At 40.6% G+C, this 16,157-nt stretch overlaps 1 protein-coding gene and 1 long non-coding RNA gene across 2 annotated transcripts; both read right to left on the bottom strand.

Annotated features, from left to right (window-relative positions):
* Positions 1-3,343: 3,343 nt before the first annotated feature.
* Positions 3,344-6,713, bottom strand: LOC309477575 (serine/threonine-protein kinase pim-1-like; the record flags this gene model as incomplete). Its single annotated transcript, XM_082140849.1, has 7 exons — positions 3,344-3,712; positions 4,002-4,139; positions 4,220-4,577; positions 4,981-5,031; positions 5,208-5,302; positions 5,457-5,840; positions 6,569-6,713. 7 exons carry the CDS (start codon positions 6,711-6,713, stop codon positions 3,618-3,620), a joined length of 1,266 nt encoding a protein of 421 aa, XP_081996975.1. The 3' UTR covers positions 3,344-3,617.
* Positions 6,714-9,711: 2,998 nt separating this feature from the next.
* Positions 9,712-15,156, bottom strand: LOC309476826. Its single transcript, XR_014198386.1, has 3 exons — positions 14,960-15,156; positions 12,168-12,242; positions 9,712-9,862 (listed from the first exon to the last, which is right to left on the bottom strand). It is a non-coding gene; the product is annotated as an uncharacterized lncRNA (long non-coding RNA).
* Positions 15,157-16,157: the final 1,001 nt, after the last annotated feature.

Here is a 16,157-nt window from a genome sequence, read left to right as displayed (position 1 = left end):
GCTTCGCTCCGAAATACAGAATCTGTTAGCAAAAGGGGCGATAGAATTAGTCCCCCCTGCGCTAAAACACTTGGGGTTTTATAGCCGCTATTTTCTAGTCCCGAAAAAAGACGGCGGTCTCAGACCCATACTAGATTTGAGACATTTGAACAAGGCTCTCATGTGACGGCCTTTCAAAATGTTGACTACCAAACATATCCTCGCGCAAGTTCGCCCGGGGGATTGTTTTTTTATTTACGGTGGATCTGAAAGATGCATACTTTCACATTCAGATAACCCCTTGTCACAGGCCATTCTTGAGATTCGCCTTAGAGGGGCAGGCTTATCAGTACACCGTTCTGCCGTTCGGTCTGTCCCAAGCACCCCGTGCATTTACGAAGTGCATGGATGCAGCGCTCTCTCCTCTGAGGCATCAGGGAGTGCGTGTGCTAAATTATCTCGACGACAGAAACCTGGCTAAAACCAAACGATTACATTACTTTAAATGAGTCCACCCCACAAGAGAGAGAGTATAGAGGCATTATTTATTAAAGAAGACAGATGTACATTCATCACTTTTAAAACGTCAATGAAATAAGTTAAAATTGCATCTTTCTCTAAAAAGAGTTATTAAAAAATGAGTTAGTGTTATTTTAAGACGTTAAAACATTAAAAATGTAATGTTCAGTCATTTACAAAAATATCTTTTTTTTTAAAAATGTTGATTTGTAAAACTTTTACATAAAACACAAACTAGTTTAAAAAGCCTTACGTTTTACATACCATTGTTAAAGGACTGAGAGTTTAAAGATATATGTGTTTTCCTTGTGCTGGAGTAGTGTAAAAGAACGTCCACACCAGTGGTGGCTGCTGGTCTTTCAAAGAGGGGAAGCTCATTTTCGGCCTACATCATAAAAATTATTCATTTATTTATACGTAAATTCTACGTTCCTTTTCAAGAAAATGCTCTGTGAAAAATGAATGTAATAATATAATAAAGGTATAAATAATAATATAATAAAGTATAATAATAATGCTACTAATAATAAGATATTTTTTTAAATTATTTTAATAATTATTTTTGAATTATTACTAATAATAATAATATAAAAAATATAATAAGTAATAATATAATAAAGGTATAAATGTATAATTGTGTGAAATGTATTATGAAAATTGGCTAGCAATTTCGACAAGCAAATACCAAGAAATAGGTTGCGGCAGTTTGTCTTTGAAAAATCCGCGATGGGACTGAGCCGAACAGCTTCAACATCAGCGACTTTTTATTGTATGAAATCGCTGTCAATCAAAAGGAGACGCAGCCTTTCGACAGACCCTCCAATCTTCACGCGGAAGCCCGGAGTCCAGGCCAGCCCACTCCCCGTTCACCCCCAGAGAAGCTGAGCTTCCATGGGCGGGACATAATCGCAGCATTTATCCAATGACCGTCTAGTTTTGAAGCGCTAAAAAAAACTGTTCGAAGCAGCTCCATTGAAGTCAATGGAAGCTGGGCTTCAACAGGGAAATGCACTGTGACGCTACGGGAATGTATGAGAAGGAAATCGAGTCAGCCGACCTATGTAACTGATTCTGAACAAACTCGTCTTTGAGATGAACGTTTTCTAACGCATTTTTAGTCAATAAAATGTTAATACAATAGAACATATTTGACCATTCATTTTTTGACATTATAGGGGAAGCCGAGCTTCCCTTGCAGTCTTAAAGAAATCGCCACTGGTCCACACATTCCGGAGGTCTGAGAGGAATGACAGTTTCTGAAGGTTGCAGAGAGACACACGCAAGCCCCACCCCTATTCCCTCCCACAACAGATGATCCGTGGGAAAACCCCACAGCCCTCTCCACTTCCCAAATAGAAAAAGCGTCTGGTCACTTCGCTGTCCGGACTTAAATGACCACAGAAAGACGGTGCAGTGGCCCGAACAGACCACACCCCCTAACACACCCCTCTCAAAGCTGAGAGGTCAATTTCGATTTAAGGGTGTCCCTAAAAAATGACATCACTCACGGGGAATTCCCCCTCCCTCTATGACAGTCACATGAGCTGTTTAAAAAGGAGCGCAAACATGACAAGAGATACTTGTGGTTTTATTCAAGTAGAACACTATGGCTACGTCAGACCCCAAAACACCTGAAAGAAACATTGATGAAGCTATGGAGGATTTGACCTTAGTGCCGCGGAAAAAACATGGACCGTTTAACGCGATTTCTCCACGAGCCGGCAAATACGGCTGACTGTACAAATACTTTTCACTTGTCTGGAGGACGTGCGTGTACATATGATTTTGACAAAAACAATCGTGAAGTCAGATTGGTTAATGGATAACGACGAGCGATTCACAACGAATACAACAGAGGATCCCGATTTGGTTTTAACGGAAATGGATTGGATTTTATTTTATACAGGAGTATGGAGAGATTTGAAAGATGATGGAAGTGAACCGGTTTTCATAGCAGAGTGGGCTGGATTAACCACGGGTACAAGAAACCGACTTCTCGCGGATTATATCCCAAAAATCACCCAGAGGATTACGTTTACATACTTTGCAGTGATTTTGGAACGGATGTACCCGACTGTTCGTGGCCTATTTCTGAGGATGAGCATTTAAAATAGCTTACTACGATTTTAAATTCATGTTTCAATGGAAGGTTTACCTGTGTTGGAACCGATTTTTTCTAAAATCACGTAGCTTTTTTAAATGGAGCGACACATTTGGATCTGTTGGTGGATACGCACCAATAGGATTACCGGCTGCAACGAATGGATACCCACAGAAAAGAATCGATTGGCTGAATACATTTTGTAAAGTACTTTGAATTGCCAGTGTATAAAATGTGCTATATTAATAAACTTGCTATGCCTTGCTTCGCCTATGTCACAGGAGAAATTATATTTAATTTACAACTCTATGCTCTCATACAGGCTAGAATTGGCTCACACTCACACAAACAGTTTTTTTCCGCAGTAGTTCCGCAGAGTCACCACCTCAAAGAGCATGCACAGAGTCCAAATTAAACAATTCCCCATCGTAAGTACACATTGATGGCCTAAGACACGAAACGAGCGGTTTGTGTGAGAAAACTAACAGTATTTATATCGTTTTTACCTCTTGTACACAGCCACGTCCAAGTGATCTGAGAGCGCGGGCGGGTATAGATATATACAATAGAAGTCGCCTTGGCTACTGCAGTTCATTGGAACGAAACCGTAGCCAAGGCGACATCTAGTGTATATATCTAGTTTTGTTTATCTAGTAAGATTGTTTTTTTGTTTTTTAATTTTTTGATTTGGCACAGTCTAGTTCTTTTCTCTTTACCTCTTTCTTTTGTGAACCTTTTCCTTGCTTATGATTTGTATACAAGTTGTACGTATTCTTTTCATCTCGTTTCTCACTGTAATAAATGATCACTTTACCTAAATTAGACTGATTTGTGTGAGATTTTTTCAAGTACACGTTCAGTGTTTTGATGTTGCACGCCTTATTCTCCCTAGACTTAAAAGGTTTGCAGCAGAGTTTGTTACTAAGTAACGCGTTACCGACATCACTGGTTGGGAGGAACATCTTGCAGCTGCCGCAACAATCCATCAGGGACGCTGGAAGGACAACATCTATCCTCTCTATGAAGGGTTTTTAAACCAGTCATGATGTAAAATGGCATCTAAGGTCATCCGTGACCTTCTGTCATTAAGTTTCTCAAGAAGATCCAGGCATTCTGTCAAAGTTTTCAGAAGACAGTTGATTAGTCACGTTTGTCCTTATAGACACTCATAAACAGAATTTGAGAAATGTAGTTCATGTAAGGTCATGTTACCATGAAATACACAGCATTTCTTGCTGTTACTATGATATTCTCTGGATGCCCATGAACATTCATTGCTAAACATTCATTGTCAATCCGCTGTGTTTTACACTTTGCTCATCATGGACACTAATAATTTTACTGAGCTCTTCATGTTTTTTAAGCAATGTTATTTCCGTTTCGTTCTTGTTGTTGGTCTCACCTTTGGACAGATGTGGCCTTTGCCAAAACCAACGGCCTATTCTTGTGACCAGGTGATCCAGCAGTATGCGTGTGTCGTCAGTCGAGACCCACTCAGCGTACTTTCTGATCGCTGAGTATAATATGGGTTCATCAGCACCTGCAAGAGTACATTTCCAGTGTTTAGTAAAACATCATCGGACACATCAACAGTGAACGGTGTGCGAGAAGTGGACTCACGTTTTTCTTTGAAGAACAGTGTGCCTCCGAAGTCCATCAGCTTGACTTGCAGGGTGTTTGGGTTGATGAGAACGTTCATCATGTGTAATATGTGATAAACACCATGATCTATGCAGTGCTGCAGCGCAACAACGAGTTGCTGAATGATGCATTTCACTGCATGTTCTGTCAGGGAACGTCGGTTTCGTTGGTAGAACTCAAACAAGGTCATGCTGTGTTGTGGAACTTCCAGAACCAGGACGTCTTCATCTTTCAGGATATACATGCCATATAACTGTATGATGTGTGTGCTAGTTGGATGCTTTTGTAGCATCAACATTGCAGCTGCGTCTGGACTCATAGGAAAGGGACACTCAGGCTAAAGAAAAGAGATTGACAGAAGGTTAGTTGACTCCTAACTAATCTCTAATCTCCTAACTAAAGGCCTGGGATACTTCATTTTCCATCTCGCAAGCTTTTCAAAGTAAACTCTTGGGCTGCCCTGACTAAAGATTAGTCATTCATTCAAGCCATTAGTTGATTAATCGCATGTTTATATTAATTTAATTACTTAAATATATTTGGGGATGGGGGGGGGGGGGGTGCTAAACCACATACTTTGGGCTTAAAGAGTTAATTAAAAATGAAAGCAATTTACTTTACAACTGATGTTTCAAGGCTTTCAACTATATCTTATACTGTACAGGTTTATCAATTACCAAATTACAATTTAATAAAACGATTCTTGGAGAATTTCATGAAGAATAAAGTTGTCAATTTACCAATTTCACCAGCTTCTCAGGCCGGCTCTTCTTAATACAACGGATGATCACCTAAAAAATGAAGAAAATTGTTGCAAACGTAAGTAATCTGAATCCATTTTTGTTTGTGTGCATGGTAATCTACAATCTTTACATTTCTGATGAAAACTGTAAACACTGATGTTTATGTCGGGAATGAAAGACTAAAGATAGAAGGAAACAAGAGCGGAAAAGCTTGAGCAACATACTTGTTTGTCATCCGAGTTTCGAAATCCCTCATAATCAGTGCGATCGCCTCTGGATTTCAGTTTCCATCCCACTTCATAAAGAGATTCAAACAATCCTGAAAAACATGTTAATATACAGCATGAGACTGAACTCCAGCAGCAAACACACCTGAGATCAGGTGAGGAACCGACAGGAGTAGAGATTAAACTAAAACCAGAAGCATCAGGCAGAAATGGAGATGAATCAGAGTGATAATAATAAACACTCACTGTCTCTCCGTATGAAGTTGTGCGGGACTCGAGCGGGTCTGTCGGCCTGGACTCGAGCGGGAGTCGGGTCTGTCGGCCTGGACTCGAGCGGGTCTGTCGGTCTGGTCTCGAGCGGGTCTGTCGGCCTGGACTCGAGCGGGTCTGTCGGTCTGGTCTCGAGCGGGTCTGTCGGTCTGGACTCGAGCGGGTCTGTAGGCCTGGTCTCGAGCGGGTCTGTAGGCCTGGACTCGAGGGGGTCTGTCGGCTCGACACTGGGTGTGTGTGGAAGCTCCTGCGACGGCACAAAAGCACACACTTGGGTTTCGTTGGTTTGGAAGAGACGTTTCCCAGCATTCCACACTCTCGAGACGCCAGCACGGAAACTCATCCATCTTGATTGCTTTTCTGCAAACAACAATATTGATTAGAAACATGTGTTTTATTAGCACAGATTACAGCTGAGTGATTGTCCTCATGTACAGCTGCTTTATGTTGCTAGATCAAAACAAATGGGGGAAAACATTTGTGAAAAAGGGTGTTTTATTCATATGTTATGTTATGTTATGTCCCCTGTAGTGGACACCGGGACTCAGTTGTTTAAAAATAAGATGAATTTTTTTTAAGATTCATTTATTTTTCATTCACCAATAAATTTTTAGGTTTCAGGATTATTTTATTTAACCAAACTTTGTATAATTGATGCATGATTTATGCAATGAGGGTAAAATGGCCAAAAATGTAATTCCCATTCAGTAAAATGTATCAATACACTGTAGGGCAATTCCACGCAAAACTGTCACATCCATAACGCCAACTAAATACCATGGCATTGTGTTGGCGTTATGGATGTGACAGTTTTGCGTGGAATTGCCCTGTATCTAATTTGCATATTTATGTGTTCTTGTTGACTTTTATTATCCCATGGGGAAATTTTGTTGTAATGGGTTTCAACATGCGTACACAGAAAAAACTAATAATGTATATAAATATGAAAACACAAAAACACATTTTAAAAATCACAAACTCAATGACAAAAGCAGAAGCAATTCCCCAACACTCGTCACTGAGAGCCGCTCATTAAACTCTACAAAAAAGAAAGAAAAAGAAAACACTATCTTTGCCTGTGACAGCACCTGGGGTGTTGTTCTCCCACGCGACTCTAGGGGGAGCAGGAGCTTCACTCTCCTCTGCTGTGTTTCTCTCCTCAACAGCGCCACTCAGCGGCTCCTCCGACACTGAACTGCAGATCTCCTCATCCATGGGGAAGTGTCCAGGCATCGTGCCTCCGCAGATCCTGGACATATCACTGTTTGACTAACTCTGAGTCTGAGTTTCTACACTGTTTGACTAATAACTCTGAGTCTGGTAATCGCTGCACTGGCCTGAACAACTCGGCCTGTGACGTCATATGGAACGCGCGCTGCCTGTGACGTCACAGCGGCTGCTCTGGGCGATCGATCGAGATTTCTCTATGGCTGCGTTCGAAACCGCATACTCAATGAGTAGGTACTTAATTTCAATAAGTACTTACTTAACGAGCGCTAAAAGAGTAGGTACTTTATAGCCAGATCTCGTTGAGTATTGCTGCGTTCCAGTCCACTTTTAGACACGCACTCGCGAACTTCCCTAAGCACTTCCCCTCGGGGGAATCCCCGCCGCCCTGGACGAGGGAAGTTTAGATGGACAGACCCTCGTTCCCTCGATTTGGACCGAGGGAGCGAGTCTACTTCATATGTACACTTCAGGCACCTATATGTCCCACAATGCAGTACGATTGTGACGTCACCACAGATCTCGTCTAATCACCACCACAACAAACAACTCTATGATATATTAATTCTTTTTTTTTTTTATTGAAAACAACCCAAAAAACATATATACATTTGGATGCTGCATTAAACAAATTATTAAAGGGAAAACAAATGTAAATAATAAATAAACTCCACAGCTGATTCCAAGTGATCAAGGGCTTAGGACGTTCCAATTCAGCCCATTGCAGTTTCCGCCAGTAGTGGGCACTCGTAAGCAATGACGTACATCCGAGTGAACGAGACGGAGGGAAGTTAGCAAGTGAAGGGCATGACATTTTTGGACTGGAACGCAGCCATAGACAGTACGCAGCCTATGAATACGAACCGGACATCTGCCATGTTGACGTTATCATGTGACCTACGACGCGTTATCACAAGAGCCACAACTTGAAAAATTTGAACGACACGTTTAATTAATCTATCTGTAAATATCTTGATATTGATTAAACTTGCTCATTTTGTGGTCTTTTTGAAGAAACTGCTGCCCATTTATGTTGTGAATACATTTAGGGTTGATTTAAGTTCTTATATTTAACCCTAGCCTACTAATGTGACCCACCGTTTTATCCTTAACGATATTATTTATTTTTATTACAAAATCCCAAAATTGTCATCTCTTGAATATGTTGTTCATTTCTTTATTTTATATCCAAACATATTTTAAGCCACAAGCAAAAGTGGCTTACTGCTTTATGTTTTCATCTTTTTCTTGATGAATTTAACTCTCGTTTCATCCCTCAGGCCTAGGCCTATAAATAACAAAAAATGATTTTTTTAAGTGTATTTTAACTAATTATTTAAGAAAATATATATTACGATATTCAACCTTGTAGGTTCTTTTTTCCTGTGTATAAAATCTCATATTATGTATGCAAACCCATGATTGATATATGTGTGTGTGTATATGTATGTGTGTGTGTGTGTGTGTGTGTGTGTGTGTGTGTGTGTGTGTGTGTGTGTGTGTGTGTGTGTGTGTGTGTGTATCTCATAACATCAGTAACTCGACAGCCCTACCTAGAACGGTTTTCTTCAGCGTTTGTAATGTCTGCACAAAGGGCATCTGTGCGAAGATTCGCCTTTGGAGAAAACTGTTGATTTTATACTCGAAAAATGTAAGTATCATTAATGTTAAAACTTAATATTACCCCAGAATGAATTGCATTGCTATCCCACCTCAAAACATACAATAACAATGATAAATGCTGACCAATACTTAATTATATAAATTTTTTCTGAAAATAAGTCAATAAAACAAACAAAATGTAATGTATGTCATATGACATAGCTATGCATGAATACACTCTAGATGTGTATAGTGAACATATCTACATTTTCATTCAAACAATAAATAAAGCATTCATTAAATATTTATATTTTATTTACTGACAACAATGAGAAATATTAATAAATTAGTAAAAGAATTAATGAAAGTCACCATCACACAATAAACAAATGCATATACAAGTCAACACATGAAACAAAGCTTTATTCAAACTACAATCATGTATGTAGGCTACAGGCGCTGAACTCCACATCCTTCTGCCATCTCAACACAGCGGTTCCCATTCTGAGGCTTTATTCTGATGAATCAGCTGACCGCCAGAGGTGAGCCGTTCCTTCGTGCCTGAGGTTGTTGCGTGATGTGTTGTGCTTCACAATCTGAGGCAATAAGGGCAGGTGGAGTGATGGGGGGTCTCAGAAGAGCAGGTGGAGTGATGGAGGGTCTCGTAAGGGCAGGTGGAGTGATGGAGGGTCTCGTAAGGGCAGGTGGAGTGATGGAGGGTCTCGTAAGGGCAGGTGGAGTGATGGAGGGTCTCAGAAGAGCAGGTGGAGTGATGGAGGGTCTCATAAGGGCAGGTGGAGTGATGGAGGGTCTCATAAGGGCAGGTGGAGTGATGGAGGGTCTCAGAAGAGCAGGTGGAGTGATGGAGGGTCTCATAAGGGCAGGTGGAGTGATGGAGGGTCTCATAAGGGCAGGTGGAGTGATGGAGGGTCTCAGAAGAGCAGGTGGAGTGATGGAGGGTCTCATAAGGGCAGGTGGAGTGATGGAGGGTCTCATAAGGGCAGGTGGAGTGATGGAGGGTCTCATAAGGGCAGGTGGAGTGATGGAGGGTCTCAGAAGAGCAGGTGGAGTGATGGAGGGTCTCATAAGGACAGGTGGAGTGATGGAGGGTCTCAGAAGAGCAGGTGGAGTGATGGAGGGTCTCATAAGGGCAGGTGGAGTGATGGAGGGTCTCAGAAGAGCAGGTGGAGTGATGGAGGGTCTCGTAAGGGCAGGTGGAGTGATGGAGGGTCTTGTAAGGGCAGGTGGAGTGATGGAGGGTCTCATAAGGGCAGGTGGAGTGATGGAGGGTCTCATAAGGGCAGGTGGAGTGATGGAGGGTCTCAGAAGAGCAGGTGGAGTGATGGAGGGTCTCATAAGGGCAGGTGGAGTGATGGAGGGTCTCGTAAGGGCAGGTGGAGTGATGGAGGGTCTCGTAAGGACAGGTGGAGTGATGGAGGGTCTCGTAAGGGCAGGTGGAGTGATGGAGGGACTCATCCATTGCACCATCTCCAGGATTCAGCTCTGTGCTCTTCATCCTCAGTGCTCACACCAGCCTGCTGACATTTCAGATCCTACAAAAATGCACAAACATAACTCAAAAAACAGTCATTTTAACCGCACAATGTCATTTGATTTCAGTATTATCAGAGAATGTCTAATAGGAAGAGGATTGGCACTCTCTGGTTCCTTCCGGTTTCTGGACTGGCTGCAGTAACACGTCTCTGTCCATGCGGAGGCGCTCGCAGGCGAGTGCAGAATGAATGGAGGTCTATGGCGCTATACCCCTCAAATTCCACTTTTCTCAGGATATAATATTTTGTCTAGTAATTTGAATGTTGTATTCGAAAGGAGATGCAAAGAAATTACACATTGCTGGGTGTTAGATTTTTTAGAGTCACTTATTTGCTTTAAAAAGTCTTTTAAAGTGTCAATGACGTCATACACATCGTACGACCAGAGATACTGCTTTACGGCAATCCTTCAGTCACTTTGGTGCTTTCGCGCTCTGCACTTTCTTTTCTCTCGAGGCTTCGACAACACAGCTGACACAGGTAAACACACAACACAGCTGACACAGGTAAACACACAACACAGCTGACACAGGTAACTACACAACACAGCTGACAGGTAAATACACAACACAGCTGACACAGGTAAACACACAACACAGCTGACACAGGTAAACACACAACACAGCTGACACAGGTAACTACACAACACAGCTGACACAGGTAAACACACAACACAGCTGACACAGGTAACTACACAACACAGCTGACACAGGTAAACACACAACACAGCTGACACAGGTAAACACAACACAGCTGACACAGGTAAACACACAACACAGCTGACACAGGTAAACACACAACACAGCTGACACAGGTAAACACACAACACAGCTGACACAGGTAACTACACAACACAGCTGACACAGGTAAACACACAACACAGCTGACACAGGTAAACACACAACACAGCTGACACAGGTAAACACACAACACAGCTGACACAGGTAAACACACAACACAGCTGACACAGGTAAACACACAACACAGCTGACACAGGTAAACACACAACACAGCTGACACAGGTAAATACACAACACAGGTAAACATAACACAGCTGACACAGGTAAACACACAACACAGCTGACACAGGGAAATACACAACACAGCTGACACAGGGAAACACACAACACAGCTGACACAGGGAAACACACAACACAGCTGACACAGGTAACTACACAACACAGCTGACACAGGTAAACACACAACACAGCTGACACAGGTAAATACACAACACAGCTGACACAGGTAAACACACAACACAGCTGACACAGGTAAACACACAACACAGCTGACACAGGTAAACACACAACACAGCTGACACAGGTAAACACACAACACAGCTGACACAGGTAAACACACAACAGAGCTGACACAGGTAAACACACAACACAGCTGACACAGGTAAACACACAACACAGCTGACACAGGTAAACACACAACACAGCCGACACAGGTAAACACACAACACAGCTGACACAGGTAAACACACAACACAGCTGACACAGGTAAACACACAACACAGCTGACACAGGTAAACACACAACACAGCTGACACAGGTAAACACACAACACAGCTGACACAGGCAAACACACAACACAGCTGACACAGGCAAACACACAACACAGCTGACACAGGCAAACACACAACACAGCTGACACAGGTAAATACACGTGCTAGAAGAGTTTTTGTTTTGTTTGTTTCTGGTCCCGCTTCGGATTCCATGATGCCATCAAGCGGTATCTCTGGTCGTAATCAGTCCTTCACTGACCAATCAGCATTCATTAGCAGAATGCTAGCGTGTTATGGGCAACAACAACTCAACCTGTAAGAAATCGAAAGGACATAAGTACTCGTTCATTCAATTTTCGACCTATAACCCATGTTGAACTTGCAAAACCTACAATCAAATCTGAGATTTCTCAACGGCAATCGGGTGAAAGAGACAAATTTAGCCGTCTAGCCCCATAGACTCCCATTCAGTCTGCACTCGCCCGCGATCACCTCCAGTGGAATATTAATGGAACTGCAACCAAGATCGATACAATGGGGCTAATAGGAAGTGCCAAGGCTCTCCGTAGACGGGCTCTGGTATTATTTAGAAGACAAAAACGTGTTTTTTTCCACAAATGCCGCCATCATCTTTCCTTGCAGGTCCTGCTCCACCACAAAAGCTGTGCAGCAAATGCACAGAAATCAAGAATCAGAAAAGTGCTGTAATAGCTCTGTTTGAAATTACAATAATTAAAATAAACTACCACTTAATATTTAAATAGTTGTTGTTATTTATTTCTGTAGTATACTCACTCAAAGCCTTTGATGGCTGCATTCAGCTTCATGAGCCACTCTCCACTGGATAAACACACATCTGTTCATCTGTCCCTGTAACATCCAGACCAGATTCACATTACCTCTGTGATTTATGAGCAACACTACATTTACATGTTGAGGTTGTTTTAACTTTTTATCCAACATAAATGTTCCTCAATTTATCAACAGTAAGGGACAAATAAAATAGATAACTTATGTTTAGTTACTATATAGATTTGTTCTAGCACAGTGGTTCTCAAACTTTTTTTTGGCTATTTATAGAAAATATTTGGCTCTCCAAGTACCACCATAATGACCAATATGAAAATACAGTAGCGTAGTAGGCCAAACTATTCAGCTACGGTTATGCACAGCTCAAAAATGAGGCAGCTTAATTTTTAATAAGAATATTTATTATTGTCAGCCACTTTAAACATTGTAAGAACACAGTTTGAACATTAACACTGCACTGTGCTGCTTGCATACAGGTAAATAAAAAACTTGAATAATGATTCAATTCAAATGTATTGCACCCTTAAAGTGAAATAAAAACTGTAGCTTACTGTACTTAAAATATTAAGTAAAAAAAAGTAGCTACTGTAGTTAATAAAAAAATTTTTTTTTTAACACAGGCTGTGTATTGATATTTAACATTTTTAAACGTACATTTAAAATATTCTGGCTGACCCCTGTGAGTTTTTCAAGGCGATCGTTATTTAGAACTGATCACTTTATTTTTTCCATGGTGACGCGTCATTGCTTGTCACGTGACACACCGCAGCCACAATAGCGCTGAATGACTAATGATCTGCTTTTTTTTTCTTTTTTTTCATTCTAAATATTCACAAATTTGTTATGAAATATTTGATATTCCGATTGTCAAATATATGCAAGTGGAAGTGTTATGTTGTTTAAACACCTTTATAACGATCGCGTTAGTTAAGCTATATGCGTCGTCATGTGCCACTGTTCAGAGAATCGGATCTGTTGGATTTACAGAACGTGAATTCATCCACTTCTCGCGAAATACATGAAAGTAAGTGGCCGGTGAACTGGGAAAAGAATAGAGTTAACTTTAAAGTTACTTACACAATTTGATATGAATCAAATGTGTCGTCTAATTATAATGGGAATTATTATTATTTCCGCTTCCATAGACATCAGTGTGTATTTTACAAATTCTAAATGTATTGTTTTTTTTAATAGTTATGTGAATTTAAATGTCTGAAACCTAAAATTAACATTATGTGGTTTAACACTGAATAATTGTGATATTTGACAGCGCCTGAGTGGCGCGCGTCCGTCTGTGGCTCAGCGCCAGCCAACTGCGAAAGCACATTTTAATTTAGCAGTTGATCACGGGATGCACTGGCCGTTCTACTCACACCGGTGTAATCGTATCGTACGCTCCAGGGACCAGCCAAGACTGATCACAAAATAGACAGTAAAAGATCACACCGGTTTAATCTTGCGTGCGAAATTCAGTGATTCCTCTGCGTACCACTAGACGGAGCCTGCGTACCACTAGTGGTACGCGTACCACACTTTGAGAACCACTGTTCTAGCACACATTCATCACTCAGATGTCTATTTCATGTTGTGATGTGCTCTTCTGCAACTCCTCAAAAAACGCGCACACTCTCAAACCTGACTGCACATCACATTTTTGACTTTATTGATTCTGCTTTTATTCCGGAGTCCCTTTTATTTTATTGCTCCGGAGTCGCATATCAGTCACAAAATGCGCCACGAGGAAGAAAAAAAACATATATAGCCTAAGTCGCACTGGACTAAGTCGCATTTTTTTTAGAAATGTATTTCTCTAAAGCGGCACTAAAAGAATGTTTTAAAACTTTCACAGAGACCTCAAACTGAAAGCACAAAGCCTGTCTTTAAATTTAATTTCGTTTTGTATTAATTGTATCTTAATTTTAATCGATGTTTCATCAACCAATTGTCTGTATTCAATAAATAAGAAGAATATATAAGCTATTAGAAAATAGATAATCAGGACACGGAGGCGCTGGCGAACCCGGAGCTCGTCTCATAAATGAACCGAAACTCAGCGTAGGCCTATAAGGTAGCCTATTGCCTCACAGACCTGAGACATATAGATAGCTTGAAATGTCTACTTTTAAGCAGAACAATTCAAAACGAAAGTAAACAGACTGCGCTGCTTATGTAATTCGTATGAAATGTGCATTTCTCTCTGGCGCTGCGAAGATCGCGAGTCGTCAACTTCATCTGTCTAGCCGACACTGACAAAAAAAAAAACTGTTTTAATAGTAAACAATTAAAATGTCTCCTGCTATATTTTACATATTTGCCTGTTCCTTACAAAACACTGACAGTGGGGTTTTTGACGTTTTTTTTTTTTTTTTTTTTTTTGAGCAGCTGCGGACAAATTCTTTCGACACACACACACACACACACACACACACAATATTACGTAGCCTAACACTCTGCGCTTATGTTTTAAAAAGATAATTTAACATATAAATAAAAAAAATTAAATAGCCCACTTAAAGTGTTTATTACAAATAAATGACTAAATGCTAAAAATTAATACATTTTAATGAACAAACATATGCGTTGCATTTACAATTCTGTGAAAACAGGGGGTGCTGCAGCACCCCCACTTCCCGCGGCCCTGTAATAAAACGTGTTTTTACAGCAAAATCACAACTATACTACACTGTGTAACGTCTTTACACCTTCAACAATTCAACAGTTTACTCTACAGTAGTTCAACACATGCAATTTTAACGCAAGGAACCGTGTTTACTCACATTTGAAAGCACCCGCGTCGCTGATCTCTGCGATGTTTGATACTGACGTATCCTCTCGCGTGGCCTCCCGGGATAGAAGAGTATCCATCGGATGAGCACTCGAAAATCTGTGTGGAAGCAGTAAGCCATCCGGGAACTTCTCGCCTACTCTTTCATGAATACTGATGTTTCGAACGTACTGCTTCCTTCACGTACTGTTTTCGCCTACTATATAGTAGGAAAGTAGGCATATTCGAACGCACTATAAGTCCGAATCTCGCGATATGTAAATTAATACGTCACCCAGGTAATTCTCGCCTACTCTTTTGGATTCGTACATACTTTTTCGCTCGCCTACTCTTTTTCCCATACTAAATAGTTAGGGAAGTATGCGGTTTCGAACGCAGCCTCTGAATCCCAAAACTGTTATTTTTGGATTTTTTGAAGCGGATTCAAATGCCTGCTTTATAATAAATGTAATTATTTTCCTATGTAGATTTTATATTCACAAATGTAAGTTTTCAAATTGTAAACCAATTATTTTTGGTATATAGATAAAATATTTGTAATATAGTGGCCTTACCTCTACTGAAGAAAACGTTTAAATTAAATTCAAGTGTATGCAATTCCATGGGGCTATACCAAAATATATTTGATTGTGTAAAAGTGAATGTGACCGATCTCGGGTATATAGAAATTACCTCTGTTTGGTGAACAAAACTGACGAGATTGCGTCGTGAGACCCGGGGAAGACGCAAGGACCTCTAAGCGATATAGCTTTCTAATCTGAGCAGGTTAAACATAGCCTAATCTAAGAGTTATAAAAAGAATAATAAAACATTCGCTCACTTTTAATGATGCCCAGATTTCATTTTAAACCTTTTTCATTTATGGAGTCAGATGAAATAACGAGTCAATACATATGAGAAAATGTATTTAATTTAGTCAATTTGTTAATTAATTTAATTAATTTGTGTTGCGTAAAAGGAAAGACAGTAGCCTATCACCAGAGAATGTCTATCACGCGGAAACCTTCACCCGAATTATTGGAGACTGCTCATTGGACCGATAGACGGGCTTACACCTTCTAAGTCCCGGTAGATTAATGCATATATTTCTGCATTTTCGTAAAAAACAGAACATCTCTTTAGAAAAATTCACAATATACAGAAAAATACAGAATTACTCACATACAGCTTCTCATCAGGTACTGTTTCCA

The sequence above is a fragment of the Leuciscus leuciscus genome (assembly GCF_965113295.1).
Source record: "Leuciscus leuciscus genome assembly, chromosome: 16".
NCBI lineage: Eukaryota > Metazoa > Chordata > Actinopteri > Cypriniformes > Leuciscidae > Leuciscus > Leuciscus leuciscus.
The sequence above is the reverse complement of the archived record's forward strand: the minus strand, read 5'-3'. Positions and strand labels throughout refer to the sequence as shown.